The following is a 20197-nucleotide window of genomic DNA, read 5'->3' on the forward strand; positions in this document are numbered from 1 at the left end:
TAACGGTGCCAAAAGAAACAAGGGGAGGGAGGAGATACATGTAGGACAGTGTTCCAGGGCTAGACGTTCAACTGGCTGCTACAATTTTTTTTTTAAAAACGTAAAAAAAAAAACACTACCATCCAATGCCTGGAATTAAAAGGCACTATCTCGTTCTGTTCCATTTCCAAGGCCTGTTTCATTTCTCTGGATGTTTTCCTGATCCATCTTTGCAAGCCAACGAAATCCCTTGAAATTGTGAAGGCTGAAGAGAGTGCAACTGAGGCCAGTATTGACGGGCCTTAACATCTCACCATTTAAAAAAAGAAAGAAAGAAAGAAAGAAAAAGGGAAAAAAGCAAGCACTACTGCCGCCTCACAGGTTACTGGAAAAGAAATTAATAACGTTGGAAGGTCGGGCTTTTCTGCAGCTGAAATCCAAACAGCTGCCAGAAATAGGATCTTCCACAATATGACCCCGATCATGGTTAACAGTTTGTAGACGATATTTTAGCATGATGTAACTAAAACTAGAAAAATAAAATTAAGAACTGAAATATCGGTGTTTCTTGCTTTGAAATAAAAAACCTTTCTTTCCCATTATGGATACAATTGGTCTCTTATTCTAATTAACCATAGCCTTATGGGAACTCAAATGGATTAATTGACTGACTGACTGACTGACTGACTGACTAGAAAGTATCAGGGCATAAGTTTAAAATCAACAAAAACTCAAGAAACTCCTGAAAGTTTGCCTTTTTTAAAAAAAAATATTTATTTTGGCACTAGAAAGATATGAATCTCCAGATAAAATTTCTTGAGCAGCCTATTCCAAAATGGATCCCACTGCTGTTCCTGTCAAGAGACACTAACCACCAGCTAGAAGAATGGTGGATTCAGAAGAAAAATCCTCTGAGGCAGACCTACAATCAAATATATTTCTTGAATATTTTCCTTTCTTTCCTGTAACTCAGGAGGTAATGCATTGCCCTCTAATTAAGTAGTTACAGGGTTTTTTTAAAAAAAACATCAAATGATTTACAAAGCAGAAGCAATAATCTACCTAGCTTCATCCGTTTCTATATGTGTTGGACAGACTTTTCAATTAAAAAGACGTTTTAATTTTTGTCTGAGTACTCTCATACTTCAAAAACACTGCATTGATCTACTGCCTTTCATTCTGATTGCTCAGAAGGCTAATGCACAATTCTGCAAACCCCTTTTCATTTAAAAATGTACGGATGTTTTGATAAAGAACTACTTCATAGAATGAAAGCACTTCGAGTGACAATTTAAAAGACCAAGAGAAAATCTTTTAAGAGCTTATTGCTTGGGCTGGTCTTAATTAGTAGTCTAATGTCTGTGTTTTTAATTTTAAGATGTCATGGTCTTCAAATACCAAATATGCTGTCCTCTGGGAGTTTTATCCAGCCAGAATTTCATAAGCATGATTTAAATGAATTTTCCCCACTTTAGACTTACTAAAGATATAAGCAGAAACCCAGAAATAAATTTAAGGTCATCAACTGAATTTCAGAGCCGATCTTCATTTTCATCCATAAAATTACAACTTCCTATCTATCAGGATAACCTAGAATGATGGGATCTATTCTTGTTCTTCTTATGCCATATCCGTCATCAGACGTTGGCAATCATGTTGGAGATCCTATTTTTATCAACAACCACACGAAAAAGGGCTACTCAGTTTTGTCCAAACCAGTCTCTATGGCTGATCTTTTCCATCAGAAAATAAGCAAAAACGTTTTCTAATATTTCCTTTCCCAAAGTATCACTGATGCAATTGTACACTTTAGTAAAACATCATCATTGTCAGTAAAAAATATAAAAAAATGCCAATTTAGCTGGCTAATCTTTCAACATCTCAGACTTACAAAATTATATGGGTGTGGGGAGGGAGAACAGTACCCCCCCCCCCAGCTATATGCTTAAATACTCCCCACTCTCCCATTACTAGGAGTGAGGCTCACTTAAAATCAGAATTTGATTTCTCTGGGTATAAATTAAGGTTCTGCATTAACATCCAGGAGGCAGTTAAATCAGGTCTGAAGTGGTTGCTAGGTTACAATGACTTTTTGGTAGGAATTTACTTCAATGAAACTGTGCTGTGTTATCCTGTGGATCATCTGAGAATGTTACTCCATAAAGAGGTTAAGTAGACAAAATAGTGCTGTTGTTTTTTAAAACAAGCTCGCTTGTATATTTCTTCAGCATTCTAAACCAGCAATAACACATCAAGCAACTCCCATCTCAGAAATATTTTTCTGTCTGGATGTGTCTGCGCATGAACATCCCTAGATATTTATTATGTACGTGAAAGGAAAACTAGTCTCCCTATCCCCAAAAGCAATTTAGGAAGAGAGAAACATCTCTTGATTCATTGAGAATATGGTGACAGAGGCAGAGGAGTAATTTTCCTGTATAATCTTCTTTGAGGGTTGCCTTAAATTCAGAATCTCTTTATTATTGAGCAAAGATGATATGGGTATTTACATGAATATACAAAAAGAAGCAATGCTAAACTGCAAAAATCTAGATTTTCCAGGAGATCCTTTAGAGATCTAAAAACAGCTACTGTACACGTCTTCAGATTCTGGAAAAAATTTTTCCCCCCCTTGCTGCCTCCTTAAGTGAGCATTCATTTCTTCCCTGTTAAATCCGCATGACTCAGAGATGCCATTTCAGCCCCAAACCTAAGTGTAGCCACATCAAGCTGAACCAGAATATTTCAGAATATAAATTCTGGGATGCGGGTGGGGTATCCAGTTCCTCCTAGTTGCAGTGTTCAAATTATCCTCCATAATTAAAGTGAAATATTAGGTTTGTCCACATGGAATAATTTCCAGGTTGAAATCTCATAGTCGTAAATTCAAAAAAAAATGTGTATTATAGAAAGCAATACTTGCTCCCAAAGAAATGCATTTCATATTGGGATACTGAATATATTTTTTCTCCAATTATTGACAGCAGCCTCTAATGGACATTTTACCTAAGGAAGCCCCTATTAATTCACCCAGGCATTATTCTAAATAAACAGGCTTCACAGTGTGATGTTGCTTTATTGAATCAACTGGAATCTCAATTACCACATTCAGGATTTGATCACCTGTCTAGTTTCCACAGTATGCTATGACCAACTGCAGGTTTTCAAGCCATCACTGTGATGTTGAAGTAAAGATTAACCCATTATCCCTTAATTGACTTTTGAGCCTCAAGATATAATTGGAAATTAGTTAGGGGACCAGCTGTATTTGGAGAAGTGATTTTATGCTTCTCAGATTTCTGCTCCATAAAAACCCCAGTCTGCGCTCTCTTATTAGGGAACAGACTCCTAGTGACAGTTAAGAAGCTGTAGAAACAGAGAAGATTATATGTGAAAGATAAGGCCGCATTTTATCAAGTCTGACCCAATTATTTCATAGACAGCGCCATGTACAAGTTTTTGGGAGAGGTTCAGAACTGCCTGTTCCCATAATTATTATTTTTTTACTTCCCAGTCTAGTCTATGGTCCTGGCATCTAATAATCACCATACATACACTAGTCTGGTCCAGATTTTTGAGAGTGGTATGGTAAAATTGAAGGCGGCTCTGCTACAGCAAAGCTGATAATTGTGATAAAGGCCAATCATGAATAAACCAGTTCCTTGGAACCAAAGGATGGAGATCACCCATATGCGCTCCAGTCAACTGCTCCTCATGAGAAGACTGCAAGACAGTGGTTTTCTATGAGTTTTATCACTGGGATATGACAAGATCAGCCATCTTACTTGCAACTGTGGCAGAGTCTTTAAAGAGCATTAAATTCAAACCTCGCTTTCTAATCCCTTTCAGAAATTACCGATGAACCATCTTACAACTCTTAAAGATCTTTGAAAAGTCTTCACTGGATAAGTTTATCTTCAATTCTGAATAAAATGAAAATTAATTATGATTTTAAGGACTTAAAGATAATTTTAAACAAAAAGCCTAAAAGATTTTTGTCTAAGAAAATGATAAATTGATTTAGGGTCCAGATAAATTTGGAATACTGTCTTTTACTCTAGGTTTTTGGAATAAACTGTAAAAAATAAAAAGCTTCAATTTGGGAAAGTCCCTAATGTTGGCTATATTGTTTATTGCAAGTCGAAACAAAGGTAGTGATTTTAGAATCTGTGCACAAGAGGGGACAAAAGAGTCTAAGCAGAAGGGGGGCAAAGAACACCCGTCGTTAATGTCAGTTCATACTGGGACTTACAAAATGACACAAAACATTGTAACATTGGAAATATTAAATGAGATCTCAGAAGAATGGAGCCACAAATTAGAAACTGCAATATGAATGCTGTCAGTAATGAAGTCTGCTTCTAGAGATAAGACTACAAGATATTAATGAAGGCAATGACTGATGTGGAACAAATTTTATTTGACAAGACAGAGAAAATACCAAAACTGGAATTACAAATGACAGGCCAAGAGAATGATTTGAAAAAGCAATCTTTGCTGGATGTACAAAGGAAACTGGCCGAAGTTTTAAATTAAAAGGGGAATACAAATGATAAACCAAGAGAATGACCTAGAAAATGTTGTCTCATCTACAAGAGAGGCCTGTTAAAAGCTATATTTATTTATTCTAATTCAGTCATTTGATTCCTTCTGTCCTAAGAAAATGTAGCTTGTAGATATTAATGTTACCTATTCGCAAGATATTAAAATATCAACACTATGCTGTCTACTCACTTCATATTATCTGCATGACACTTGTCTTTATATCCTAAGTATAATTTACCTTATTGCTATTGCTTTTATGCCTTCATTGACTTCTACACTGCTTCACATTCATCTTGCATTTTTCTTATTGACTTCAATTTATTATTTATTTAGGAAATCAACTGATATAGCCACCTTCTCGCAAACAACAGATTCAGGTTGGTATAGAACACAGCTAAAAACAGTTAAAACATATTAAAAAGTAAAAAGAAACTATCCTAAAATAATGATAGAAGTTAAGATGTTAAAAATTGAAAGCCAAATGAAGTAGAAGGCATGGGATGTGTATATACCTACTTATGCAAGCAAACACTCCATAAATCGTTTTATCCACAAAACTTGCTCCACATAGAGAAAATTACAGCCCATGCACCAGCCGTATTTCCACAGGAAATACTATTCAGATTTCAGCAGCCATATAAATATGGTCCTTTCAAGGAGGAGGATCTGAATGATGCATCTGTTTGAGTATGTCTACAGGGCATGCTTGACAATAAATATTTACCCTTGAAAGTTATCAACAAAAATTGCTTATTAATATGACTCCTTACACTGAGGAAAAGAAGCATCGACTGGACCTGAGGAAAAAAATAGATAAGCAAAATAATGAATGCAAAGCAATATGTAGAAGATGCAGGATGTATGCCTGCCTATCACTGTGACAACAATGTTTATGTGATGACCAATGTTACCATTTCTGTGGCAATGCTTTCCATACTCCCCAAAATTCAGTACCAGAATTCTTTTAGTCCATTAGCCATACAGACAAAGAGAAATTGCCACTGGTCCCTCAGCTAACATGTTTTGGTTTGCTTCCTGCCACTAAATAAGATGCATCTCCCAAGAGCTAATAAATTCTTAACGCTCTTTCCAGCAACTACATCCAACCAGTTACTCAGTCCCACCTACGGTAATAGCATATTTCCATCACAAGGGTCTAGGAGGATGAGTGCAGGCACTCTCTTGATCTTTCCTGTAGTCAATTATCGTTCTCATCACTATGGAAACCGATATTCTAAGGAACATCGCCAGAAGCCCATCACCTCCAAACTTAACCCTGAAGCTTGCAAAATAGGCAAAGATCGCTTCAAACTCTCAAACTGAATCAGCCATGTGACTCAGAGAAATATAATTAGCCATAAATTTACACACACACACACACACACACACACACACACACACACACACACTAGCAGCAGCTAAGTGCCATGGAGAAAAAGGGCAGACTACATTTCCCTTTATTTCTTTGAGCTGTTCAAGATCACGGAAGACTTTGGGGAAAGTAAGTGTTGAGGTCAAAGCAGGCCCTCAATTATTTTTCCTCAAACCAATTAGTTCATGCAGTTGCCCACATTCCAATTGCTCCTTCTGGGGGAAAGCACAGCAGCTGCCAGAACTAAATGCAGCCTAGCTTCAGCAACTGTGTACAGACCTTTAGAGACTTCATTTACCAAAAAAAATAATAATAATCAAAAACCCCTGGAAGTCATTCAAGTTGCTTTCATGTAGAGAGGAATGTTGCTAGGAGGGTCAACAGGGGGAAAGCAGCTGACTGGATGCCAACAAAACGGCAGAGATAACAGAATAAAACCATGAGAAAAGCCCCTGGTACAAGGAGGACACTGTGGCCTCGTTCACATATAATGGTATTAAACCAGAATGGTTAACATATTTATGAAGCCCCAAATCCGCTATCGTGGTTTAGTTTCTCAAGCAGATCAGGCCAATATAAAAAAAATTCTGAAAAGTGAGACAGTCTGTGTCTCACAGGCTGCTATGGTATATTTACATGAGCTCTGGTGGCGCAGTGGTTAGAATGCAGTACTGTAGGCTAATTCTGCCAACTGCCAGCAGTTCAAATCTCACCAGGCTCAAGGTTGACTCAGCCTTCCATTTTTCCAAGGTCGGTAAAATGAGGAGCCAGATTGTTGGGGGCAATAGGCTGATTCTGTAAACCGCTTAGAGAAGGCTATAAAGCTATTGTTATTTGCAAAAAAAATATGATACCTAAAAAACTTGACTTACAATGGTCTGATTTCAATTACTACCCAACCCATCCATAAAACCCAAAACAAGTTGCAGGTCCAGCAACTTGATTTAATGATCTACAAAAAGTGAATGGCAGCATGACCTTCCTATACTAACTTCTGCCTTCTTCTAACCTGAAAGTTATCTCCGTAGATGTGATCCTCAACTTACAACTGTTTTTTTTTAAAAAACAATGGTTCAGTAACAATGGTCCTTGGGAAAAATGACTTACAACTGACTTCTGACTGTCACACCACCCTCAGAGTCATGTGGTCTCAATTCAAGTATTTGGCAACCAGTTCACATTTACCACTGGTTGCAGTATCCTACAGTCATGTGATTGCAATTTGCGACCTGTTTTGTTGATTTCAGGCAAAAACAAAAACCCTCCATTGGGGAACTGAATTCACTTAATGACTGCATGTTTTGCTTTAAAAAAAAAAACCACTGTAAAAACTGTTATAAAATCAGGTCCGACTCAAGTTATGATGATGTATGACAGAAATTGCAATCCCCATTGTGATCGGATATTGAAGACAATCTATTTATGTTAGTACCTGAAATCTGTTCTGTGTCTTTTTCAGTCTGTTTTTAGTCTCTAAATACTACGTGGGATCTTGTATTAATATGATTGCGATTATATTAATCACACCAATTCCTTCTCTTTCTACATAAATCAAAACCCATTGCTAACTCCTTTTACAGAACAAATAAATCTTAAATCTGAGTTAGTTCTGTGGAAGAGTTATCTGCATTCTCAACGCTGGGTGGCAGTATAGTGCAAAGAATAAAAGTTTTTCTGCTGGATGCGGAAAACATAAATCATGTATTCTAATTCCTTAAATATGCATTAGAATAGACACGTGCAAAGCAAAAATTAACATTGCAAAAATGGTATGTTGAATTGAAAGTGATTCAGTAAGCATTTTTTTTGCTACCTGGAGGAAAAACACATTTTCTATTCTGATCATTGTTGAGCAAAAAACAAAGTAGGATATTCTGGGTATCTTGAGATATAAAAATGGAGATCATTATGGAAACGATCCACTCCTCTTTTCTAGTAGTGCAATGGAAGGATTGCTATACTGGTTTCACCTACTATCTGGTGCACAACTGTGCCACTTACAGACATTAATCATCATCTGGAGATTTAGGATGAAATGCCAACCATAACTTGCTCTTCATCCCAGGAAGCAGGAAGTCTGCAATATCCATGCAAGATTTTAGGAAGCAGTTTTGGAACACATGAAAAAAAAAACCAGGGTAAGGTTTAATCCAGATGAGATGTTGTTGTTAGTCATGAAGTTGTGTCCAACCCATTGTGACCCCATGGACAAAGTTCCTCCAGGCCTTCCTGTCCTCTACCATCCCCCAGAGTCCATTTAAGCTCACACCGACCGCTTCATTCAGCCACCTCCTCTTTTCTTTTGCCCCCAATCATTCCCAGCATTAGGCTCTTCTCCAGTGAGTCCTTCCTTCTCATTAGGTTGCCAAAGTATCATCTTCAGGATCTGCCCTTCTAAAGAGCAGTCAGGGTTAATCTCCTCTAGAACCGACCAGTTTGATCACTTTTCAGTCCAAGGGACTCCCAGGAATCTTCTCCTTCAGCACCAGAGTTCAAAGGCCTCCATTCTTTGGTGCTCAGCTTTCCTTACGGTCCAACTTTCACAGCCATACATTGCAACTGGGAAAACCAGAGCCTTGACTATACGCACTTTTGTTGGCAGGGTGATGTCTCTCCTTTTTAGTATGCTGTCTAGATTGGCCATAGCTTTCCTCTCCAGGAGCAACCGTCCAGATGAGATAGCTCTGCTATTAAGCACTGGAACAGATCCGTCTGAAGAGACATCACAGATGGCGTTATATTCCATCTGAAGGATCATGTATACCATTCAGAACTTCTGCAGGATCCAGTGTTGACTGAGAAAGTTGAGGCCAAAAAATATCTGGTAGGTCCAGCAACGGCTCCCTCTAGATCAGTGGTTCCCAACCTTTTTTTTGCCCCGCACCCCTAAAGAAATTTCACTCGAACCTCGCACCCCCTGAAATTTAGACTTTAGGAACTACTGAACACGTTAAATATATGGTAGGATCGAATCTTTTCAGCTATGTATGTGACGGCCACTAAATAACGATACTTAACTCTAAAATGAAAACAAAGTTAATCCATTGCATAATAAATAAAAATGCCAACATAAAGCCAATATCCTATTATTTACCTGGACTTTTCTCGTACCCCCTGGAATATCGTCTCACACCCCAGGTTGGGAACCCCTGCTTTAGATGCTGACTTGCCACAAAGATCCATATGCCAAAGAAATCTAAGATGGATTAATGCAAGGGACTGAATTTTAAGATCATGAGGAAATCACAATGGCTTCCCAATCCATCCACTTGCTCTAATGCAGGGGTGTCCAACCTTGGCAACTTTAAGACTTGTGGACTTCAACTCCCAGAATTCCTCAGCCAGCTTTGGTTGAAAAGCTGGCTGAGGAATTCTGGGAGTTGAAGTCCACAAGTCTTAAAGTTGCCAAGGTTGGACACCCCTGCTCTAATGGAATTTTTTTTTTTGTTAAGATTATATAAAACTGTACTGTGCTAGTTGTTCTTTTTAAACATGGTAACCCCAAACGGTTCAGGTTTGGTCAACTACATCTGTGTCAATCTGTCTAAAACCTGAGATCAACTGGCCTCAGTCTATATCGCAGTGGGCAATAATTTTCCCAAACAGCCACGTGGGGAAACGTGGACTGTTATGGAGGTCCGAACCAATAGACCAAACTGAATTCTGCTCACTATTAATTATCTTGCTTTATAAAAAGCAGTAAATTATGTGGTTTCGATTACTATGAAGGTGTGTAGACATGCATACACATATGTACTTTTTTTAAAAATAGGAGCTGCCTTCAATATAAAACCAATGCAATTGTATTGTATGTATGGCATATTATTTACATCTGATTTCTAATTTCTGATTGACCTCATGTAGGCCAGACAGGAACAGTCAAAGGCTCAGATGTGCCCTGGGGGCTGGGGGCGTAAAATGCCCAGGTCTGGTCTATATGTTCAGCTTTTGAGAACAATGAAAGTAACAGGTGCATTGGTTCTCAGCTTCATCCACACTATTCATCCAACAGCATTACTAAGAAAACTCTTACACTTGGTCCCACTCTCTCCTCTATGACTTGCATTTTACTTGTGGTCCTTTTGACACAACTACCGTTTATGAAGAATGCAACCAGAATGAATCACTCTCCTACGTTTAAGCCCAGATATAACTATCCTTCACTTCTAGCTAGACATCACCAGTTTTCTTAGCAATTAAGAATGAAATGTACCGCAATTGTTAAGAATAACCAGAGTCTATAAATGGAGAGGAAAAAATGTCAATCATTCAAGATGAAAGTTCTTCTTCCTTTTTAAGCTAGCAGAAAATACTGAAATTGCTGTCTGAGGAAGCAAGGAATGAATTCCGTGTGGAAATATCGCAAATGAATTCAGAGAAATTAAATGGCCCAGTCTGGCAGCATTTTTTTTTTTCTGCAGCATCATCACATATTGGAATTTTCATCCTTCCCATTCCCTCTTTGCTGCTTTCTGCCTTTTATACTGCTGGGCCCTTTTCAGCAGCCATTTCGCTGAGCTTAATACTTACAAGCCAAGAATAAAAGAATTATTTATAACCGTGTGACATTATCTGACGGAGTCAACTTGTGCTTCCAACAGGATCTCCTTGCATATATTTACCGAGCATTGAGAAGGGAAACATTTATAATGCTAGAAATAAATTATTTTTCCCTGTCCACACTACTGCTCTGCAGCAAATCTCTTTCTTACAAAACTGCACACGTTCCAGTCCTTTGACTTTGAGGAGAGGGGTAATTTAAATTCTCAGCTCTTCTTCCATTGGTGAAATTGAGGGCTCCTTATTAGGTGCCAGGAGACTTGGGAGGCCCAACCAACATGAAGTTCTTTATTAAAGAATCTTACTTTCTCTATGGGATGAAGAGAAATTGGGTCACGTGAAATATATAAAGAATGGCGGGGGGGGGGGATTTTCCCCCAACTTTCTGGGGAATGCCAACAACTCTGCTTTTGTTGCTAAGAAGCTAGAGAGAAAGAGAGAAACCAGCCAGATTTTTTTTTTTAAAAAAAGCCCATGAAATACAAGAGTGTCCCAATTCAGACACAACATATTGTTAAAAGTATGTTTCCTTCGTTTCACAGCAAAATAAAAATCCATTTCACTGTTAACCGCTTGCTAACTAACTTTTTTCACACTAATTTGCTTAAATAAGGATTACTTTTTTGTTTATTTGTTTTTCATTAGCAAAGCTAATATTCCAAGAGAAGAGAATATATGTAGCTCAGGGTTGGACTGTGATATCCTTGGTGCTCTCTGGGTTTGGTTGTTTGCTTGAAGTCATTTCATTACCTGACTAGGTAATATCTTCAGTGCTGGGGAATGCGGGGTTTGTAAACAACCAATGCCAAAAAGCTCCAAGGACTCCAGAGCTAATATTGTCACTAGCAAAAAAAAAAAAAATGCAAACTTGTTTGGTAAGTCAACATAATTCATCAAAGATGAATACATACATTAGCGAGTCGCAAACCTTATCAACCAGATATTTCTTGTACAAAAATGCAAACAAAAATTATTCCGCAGCTCTAGCAAAAAGAAAGCCTATGTAGCACATTGGTCCTTTTATCTTCTCTCAAATTGAATTCAACACGATTCACACTGTGAGCAAGCATTTTATACCTCTTGCCAGGATATATGGGCTGATGCATTAAAGGCAACGTAACTCAGCACTCATTTTTCATTTTGGATTGGTAAACAGGTTTTTTTTTTTTTTTTTAAGAAATATTGTCAACCATTCAGACAAGTTCTCCCTGGAACAAAAAGGAACGCTGGCCGGTCTCCAATGTCTCCTCTGGGGTCAAGGTATTAAGAAAGTGATAACAGGGCTGACATTTGTTGAAGGGAAAGAAAAAAGCTATCTTGCCTCGTCCTAGTTTGCTTTCAGACAGAAGGTGTGACAAAGACGTTATAAAGTCACCACTGCTTAGGGTCTCGATAATTGAAGAAGCTTCTCTCTCTGCGTTTAAGTCTGCTAAAAGGAGCTCTTTTCTGTGTGGGGGAAAAAAACGAAGGAAGTCAATCACGTGACACTATTCCGTCTTCAGAGGTACAGATAGCACCAGCATTGTCTTGTTTACGATAAGCTAGAAAACCTTCAAGGTCCTGTCGACTGCACTTCAGCAAAATTTTATTTTGTGATTACTGAATTTCCTCGAAAACAAAATGTTGTGGCCCGCCAGCAGCCAGCGGAGTTGGCAGCAGAGTCAGACAATGAGGGAGGTTGGGGAGGAACCTGCGCCAGTCCTAGAGTCTCGGGCAGGCTCTGACGAAGGCTCTAAGCTGGAGGCAGAGAGGGGGCCAGGGCCATCCGGCAGTCATCAGCTGCCTTCAGAGTTGGAGATCAGTAAGGCAGAAGAAAAGCTGAAGCCTGTTCCAAGTGTGCACATGGGCAGAGCTGCCAGGAGAAGGGAACAGCTAAGGAACAAGGGTTAACTTGGGAGTAAAGCCACAGGTGGATGGTGAATGGCCCCTCCCAGAGGGAATAAAGAGGAGAAAAGGGGAGTGGTGTTTGCAGGAGACAATTAGTTCATTTAATTAGGGTGAAGATTTGTTCCTGACTCCTTGCCAAGTATTTTCTGGTACAGCATTGCTCTTGGAAGCTATCGGCCTGGCAACTCTCCAAGTTTGATAAGGTCTGGGGTTGTAAATCACTTTTGAAAGACAGTTTGCCGGGAACTTTGTTGGATGTGAATGAGAGGAATTCACATCAGCCTAATCAAAAAGGGTTTTGTCGGGACAAGGAGTTTGCTTTGTGATTTTGTGAAGCCTTGGTCAGAACAGAAAACTATTCCAAAAGAAGGGAATTAGAAAGAGACGATTAAAAAGGAGGAAGAAAGCACGCAAAAGATGGCTTGTGGGATTCTTTCCAATCCATGTATCATCAGTGGGATGTTCAGAAAGAGAAGTGAAAAAAGCATTCTCAATCTTCTCCCCCTCCACTCCCCCCCACCCCGTCCCCCGGGGCCAGGCTGCTTCCCCCATAGAGACAGACTGAGAAAAAAACATTCTAGATTCATTTTCCTCTTCGCAGCTCCTAGCCTGGTTCAGCCCAATTTTTAAACCTTTGTTCTTGTTGTTAGCTTCTCTACCAACATTAAAAGTGATCCCGCTCAGTGTTGGTTCTGAATGGTTGGCCTATCATGCACTGAGTCTCAACTCTCTTTCCAATATTTTGCTGGGTTGGAAACAATCAAAACAGAAATAAAACTCCTGTGCAAGGCTCAGACTGTCCACTTTCTCAATCTGCCTCCAGCTGGACATTAATTCTGGAGGTTCCCTCCTCAATTTAATGTGCTGTGACATATTTGCATTTGTGGCACATGTGCATGTCTCTATGTATGCTGGTCAGAATCCATCCATCCCTCCCAAAGCAAATACATTTGAAGTTGTATTCGTCAAATCACTAATTCAAATTAACTGCCAATAAAGTACCCAATTTTATTTGGCTACCAATATAACTTTCTCTTACATACAAGCTACACTGGCACACAAAGTCACCCTTTCCTTCGCTTCCATTGGAAATAGGAAAATAAAAGGAGGGGGAAGAAAGGAAGAGAAAAGGAACGAACAAAACTAGAACGGTTAATCCACACTTTCAGCAGTCGATATCTGTTACCATTCTGCTTTTTTTCCTATTCTGCTCAGCAAGTGTGGCTCATTCCCCACCTCGATCCCACATACACCATTAATGAATACATACACCTGCATTTATTTCATCATCAATGCTGGATTGTGACTTCTGCTTACCGTCAGTGAATTGTTTTAATCACTACCCCCTGCCCTAAAATTTACACGGGGAGGCTAATGATATTTGAATAAACACAGCCACTTACTATATACCAGCAGGAGTTTGTCAACTGTAGAAACTATTTTGATAGGACAGGTTTGTCTGCCTTGCGTGGTGGCCTCCGATTAATCCTGCCATTTTCTCTATACTGTGCCACCCGTTAAACTGCACTGAAAGCTATGCTACTTTTAGCACAGCCTTAGCCTGAAAAACTGGCTTTTAAGAAAATACATCTGTGAGAGAACATGTGCTATTATCTAGCAGGAAGGGGAAAAAATGATAGAGGTTTGGCCAGTCACTATAATGGGACTGCCTGACACTCAATATTTGAACTAGCAAAACATGATCAGCTCTTTATTGAAGTTATTATCCACATGCTTGTATAAAAACAGAGTGTCAGGGTTCTGACGGATGCCCTAATTAATTCATGAGCCTCGAGCCAAGTTTCAAAAGAAATCCAATTATTTATTAGGAGCGACACTTCGGCACTTTTCCCAAGTGCAGTCAACTTTGCCCCACTTCACATCTCTCTGGCTGGCTCTATAACCTGGGATACAATCTGGAGAAAGGTATGCGTGGAACGTGCTTCTGGTCATAGCAACCGAGCTGCTCCATCAGTTCTCCCCCCTCCTGCCTATGGCAACTCAAGAGCAGGCCAGGAATGCTTTACGAGTTGACGCAGAGCTTGTTACCAACTTAAGCTAAAGCATTAAGCGTTTCAAATAAAGAATAATCAAAAATTAATAGATGTTTATAAGATTGCTTTGTTTTTTTAGACTGTATTTTATGTAAGCCATTTAAATAACTTTTGTGTCAGGCTGGTTACTGACTCTTATTACAACACTAGCTTCAGTATGAAAATACTTTAACGTTGTGAGATGCTCCATTGCTGGAATTTTTCAATAAAAAATTGGACTACTGTTTGTCCGGTATGATATAAGGACTTCTGCCTTGGGCAGGGGGTTGGACTAGAAGACCTCCAAGGTCCCTTCCAGCCATATGATTTTATGATTCAGTATACATATCTCCTTTAGTCTACTCTTATTTTTTAACAAATAAGGCATTTGATTTTATTTATGAAGCACTTGGGCAGAATTCCATTGTTATTCCCCCTAGAAATGATTAGGAAAAGGTTCCCCTCGCATATATGTGCTAGTCATTTCTGGCTCTAGGGGGCGGTGCTGATCTCCGTTAAAAAGCCGAAGAGCCATTGCTGTCCAAAGACGTCTCCATGGTCATGTGGCTGGCATTAGCGCATGGAACGCTGTTACCTTCCCACCAAAGTGGTCCCTATTTTTCTACTTGCATTTTTACATGCTTTTGAATGGCTAGGTTGGCAGAAGCTGGAACAAGTAACGGAAGCTCACTCCGTTACGCAGTGCTAGGGATTCGAACTGCCGACCTTTCTTATTTGACAAGCTCAGCATCTTAGCCACTGAGCCACCACGTCCTTTCTAGAAATGATTATGTTCATTCAAATACAGGGAAAGATTAAGGATTCAAAACAGGACTGACAGTATGTGATGCAATGGGCATGAATAACAGAGCCTGCTGTTCTATAAATCACTGTGGAAGCAGGAAGTTTGGAAATTAAATGCAAGACTGCAAAACAGGCAGGAGATAAAAGTACAGGACTATTAGGTGAGGTTTAGAAAATACGTGCTAAAGACAAAGCATCTCCATGACAACGCATGAAAGAGTTTAACCCGATTTAACATTCTCACCTGTATATTGCCAAAGTCCACATTTTCATAATGGAAGTGTGCACATTCTGCCATCTTTGGAAAATGGCCTTTGGTGAAGGACAATCTGAAAGACAGGGAACAAGTTTGGAGTATATTATTGCAGAAATCAGAACTGACATTTTAATCAAGTAAATCAATGTCATCCTGACATTGTCGTCAGAGTGTCTTATTGTTCCGAATCCCACAGAACGTGGAGTATAGTCTATATAACACAAAGAAACAATAAAGAAAAGGTTTCTACGGAAGAAAGCAAACTAACAAGTATTATTTGTTGTTAGAAGACCGATTCCAGCTAAAAAGAGTCTGCACCTGAAAATGAAATATGGAGGCAAGAAGTTCATCCTTTAGTGCCAAGACAGCTAGAAGATTGAAGGATAGAGAATGAACCAAGGAACATAAATAAACTTCATATATCTATCCCAACTGACAGAAATTATCTGTGAAAATAATTAAGAGTCTATCAGTTCTATACTGGTAGATCTGGGATCCCAACATGTATTTTAATTATTTTCTAGCTTTGACCTGAGGTTACAAAATGATAGGTATTGCTGAGGATATATTTTAGCAGTGCAGAAACTGTTTTAGTGTCCTGGAGCGCATTTTTGGTGGTGAACAAAGAATGTTTGATCATCATTCATTCTTCCCTTAGGACTTTAAAAGAGAAATGAGATTTAGCACCTGGTCTTTCCCCACTAGAAAACAGGGTCATCAGCTTCTCCTGCAGAATCAGCACATGATTGATGAGAGTTCGGAACAAATCTATTCCTGGACAGTTTTCTGAATTTCAAATCATTACTGGAGCCAAAGATGGATCGAATACAAGTCCACCCTACCAGCAGATTAAATTGGAACAGAGGGGATTAGAGAAGAAGAAAGGAAGTGAAGCTCACTTCAAAAAAGGACCTTCTCAAACTTATGATAGTTAAGGTACACATTTCACTGTACTTTCCCTGTAAGTGATAGTTGGAGGCACTTTTTCTCCTTACGTGTAGAAAGTTTGTGCTTTGATTTAGCTAGCCATCAAGAGAAAACATAAACCTAAAGAACCTAATCTAAAGCTTGTCCTGATGTCTGATTTGAGATATGAGGCTCTGCTACCAAAATCAAAAGCAATGAGATAAGAGTTAGTTCATCCCAATGACAAGGTTGCAGTTAAGATAAAGCTCTCTCTATCTGTGGAAGCCACTACACCAAAGACTGCAGCCTGAGGGCACAGAAGATGAAAGTAGACATGAGCTGGCTTTAAACAGTGGTTGATACAGAGATCTGTTAATGATAGTTACTCTGGTAGCGGGGATGCAGCACAGAATCCCATGGTTCCCTCCCAACCCCTTAACCAGTTCAGAAATCAGCCATTTTAATTTCGGAGTTCTGCACAATTGTAACAGAAGAAGGAAAAATAAAGCACTAAAACACTTCAGCTCTTGGCCTGCCTTGGTTCCTAGAGGTTAAAAAGGGGGGAGGGGGAGGCAGACAATGTGGGCAGGCTTTCTGTTTATAAGTGAGCATATTTCCTACTGAAGAGGCAGGGGGGACACAATGGCTCAGCAGTTAAAGACACTGAGCTTGTCAGCTGGAAGGCTGCAAGCCCGGTTCGAGACCTGAGCGCCATGCAATGGGGTGAGTTCCGTTCCTGCCCCAGCTCCTGCCCACTTAGCAGTTCGAAAGTTCGAAATGAGAGTAGATCAATAGGTACCGTTTCGGTCAAGTGGTTGTGAGCTTTTCCGATCGCCGCGGAAGCAGCTGAGAACTCCCTGGGGAGCCAATCTGTATTCCGACAGCAGTCTTTGCCAATTTGCCGCCAGAAAAATGTTTGTTTGAAAAGAATTTAGAATTGATTATTAAGTTGTAGTTTGAACCTGTTTAATTCCTCCTAGTCCGGCCAAGGAACAACCAAGCTGCCTACCTCACAAAGGCTGAGCTAAAACTGGGGGACGCTAAGGAGGAGTACGTCGAGAAGGAGGAGCGCCCTATCAATCAAGCCCAGCCTATCCGAGCTAAGTCTAAGCATCTCCCACTGCTGGAGGCTCAGAGCAGCTCATTGGAGAACAATAGGTACCATTTTGGTCAGAGGGTAACAGGGTTCTGTGAGGCTTTGGTTCAGAGCAGGAGGGTCAAACTTGTGGTGCCACATTGTCATCACATGAGGTATCACGACTTTCCCCCCCTTCGCTAAACCAGGGGTGGGCGTGGCCAGCGCATGACACATCCAGCCTGTGGGCTGCAAGTTTGACCCCCCCCCCATGTAGTGCCATGGTGATCACATGACAGTCTCCCTCAACCAAGAAACAAAGATGAGCTACCACACTCTAGAGGTCAGACATGACTAGACAGAGGAAATCTTTACCTTTTATCTCCTATTGCCCTTGTGCAACAGGAACTAATTTTACCTATTCCACCTCTGTATCGACAACAAGTCAACTGGTATCTTAGGAGTCAACATTTAGGAATACCAAGAATGTCACTGAAGTTTGCAAGGATGAAACAAAACATCTTACTTTTTCACATTCTTCACTTTCATGCTAGCTGTGCTGCCGCAGGTACGCAAGGATAACTCTCCAGAAATCTCAGGGATGTCTGCTCCTCTTGCCTGCAAAAAGAGAGAAAGGGGGGGAAAAATAGATGATTTAGCAGTTTAATTCATGTTCAGTAAATATATAAGACACCAGTTCTGCTACCTACGAATTAGCTGCTATCATATTGATGGTCTTAAGTATCTGTATAACTTTTTACATTTCCAGGTGGATGACGTGACTTGTCTCTACGTGTACCAAATATTTTAACCATGTGAATTATGTGTCCAGACATCTAAAATAAAAAAATATGTGCATTTCTGAGCAAGTTTTGAGAAGCAATGAATACAGATACTATTTGAAATGTATTTTAAACTTAGTTGGGCTGTTGTATTATAACTATAATCCCTTAATGTTTTTTATTAAAAGAAATAAGAGGCAGGATACTTTTTTTTAACTTAGGTGTAAATGACACATACTAAATTCAGTTCTTATCTTTTGTTCTGCAGCAATAGCTATTCCTGAGTTGGACACAACAGATTGAAGAAGGAACTGTAAGTAGAAGACAGTTCATGGGAGGGAGGGGGGAACTGTTATCCTGTTTCCTATCATTGTCAAACACCTGCTCATAACTCAGTAATTACTAGATAGATGGCCCTTGTAGAAAATGCAGGGTATCATCTTAGCTTCCAATAGGCAATTTTAATCTCCTTCTACTACAGGATATAACATGGACACAACAATCCTCTCCAAGCTTCCCTTAGAGGCAGTTTCCAATTACAGCTGTATATCTGGATAAGATTAGCATGTTGGTAGTAACTGCACCCTCAAACAATGGATGATTTCTCTCACAGAGGCTTCGTTTAAATGTTAAAAGAATAAAGAAGCGGGGGAAGAGCCACCCAATCTTTAGTTCCTAACCAAACTGCTTTAAATGAGTTAGACCTAGTATTACCTCCATGGTGGTCATGGAAACTAAGAACCCTACCCTATAAAGGAATATAAACCTATCACTTCTTGGAACTTTTGGTTAAAGTCAAATGTGAACCTGGCTTGGGAATGGTGAAGGAATAAGAGAATCATAAAGAGTGACTTTCAGTAAAGAATACACAACAACAGAGATGGGAGGGTTCTTAGAGGTCATCTAGTGTTCTAGTCCAGGGGTCACCAGCCTTTTGGACCTCAGGGACCACCAAACTCATCATTTCAAATCCCGTGGACCAGAGACCCTGGGAAAATCCCCCAAAAAGTCTGCAGGAAAATCCTCCACCCTGTTTTCCTACTGATCGATCATTCTTTATTTGGGATCGCGGGATCCCATCTCCAGCTCCGTTCTCAGTGAGGGAGAGAAGGAGAGCAGCAGAAGCCGTGGAAGTTTTTCTTTCTCTCCCCCAAACTCCGCCAGAAATGAGTCTTTGTGAGACTTGTCAATCCGGCACAGCCTTTTTGGAGCAGGAGGCCTTGCAGGGTCCCAAAGACTCATTTCTGGTGGAGTTTGGGGGAGAGAAAGAAAGACTTTTGCTGCTTTCCTTGCGTGCAGCCAAAAACAGAAGAAGAAAGAAGCAGAAAGAAGAAGCCCGATGGCCAGGCCAGGCGCGTGGGGCAAGTCCTCCCCTCCACCCTTTCCCTCCACCTCTCACTACCTCATGTTGTTCCCAATGCAAGCGACACAAGCCTTGTGTTCCTGTGGGCCAGGTGGCTGACGCAGCCTTGTGTTCCTGTGCAGCCTGGATTATTTGTTTTAGGGGGGGACATTTCTCTGCAGACCACCAAAATTTTCTCAAGGACCACCGGTGGTCCCTGGCCCACTGGTTGGCAACCACTGTTCTAGTCCAACCCTCCCTCCCAAGCAGGAGACCCTATACCATTTCTGACAGATGGATTAAGATTACTGTCCCATCCACAAAGCCACATCAGAATCATATTCTATACGTCCAAACCCTTTCAAACGCCTTCTATTAACTCCATACCTTCAAAAGAGCCTGGTCATCCCACAAACTATCCCACTCTTCATTTAATTCCTATCCTCTTCCTCACACTTTCATTTCCAACCACTCATCCCTATGTTCTAACCTCCAACTTATGCCTTGGTCCGCCTCTCCCTGACTTCTTCATGAGGTGAAGTGGTGTGGTAAATCCAAGAAGTTGTGAGGCAGCTATCAAACATCTTCACCTTAATCAATACAATTAGTGTTCCAGGTCTCCAGAGCCATCTGAATTGTACAGCAAGACCTGTGGC

General features: G+C 40.1%; 1 protein-coding gene across 2 annotated transcripts in view; it reads right to left on the bottom strand.

Annotated features, from left to right (window-relative positions):
• ARHGAP32 (Rho GTPase activating protein 32) overlaps positions 1 to 20197 on the bottom strand; it is a 107009-nt gene that overhangs the window by 78486 nt on the left and 8326 nt on the right. For both annotated transcript variants that reach the window (XM_026709197.2, XM_087939106.1), the window contains exons 2-3: positions 17944 to 18035; positions 15425 to 15509 (exon numbers count right to left, since the gene is read on the bottom strand). In XM_026709197.2, coding sequence (XP_026564982.2) covers positions 15425 to 15509; positions 17944 to 18035 — 177 coding nt within the window. The remainder of the gene's footprint in view (positions 1 to 15424; positions 15510 to 17943; positions 18036 to 20197) is intronic.

This window comes from Pseudonaja textilis, chromosome 9 (genome assembly GCF_049901715.1).
Source record: "Pseudonaja textilis isolate UNSWEBS1 chromosome 9, rPseTex1.2, whole genome shotgun sequence".
Taxonomy (NCBI): Eukaryota; Metazoa; Chordata; class Lepidosauria; order Squamata; family Elapidae; genus Pseudonaja; species Pseudonaja textilis.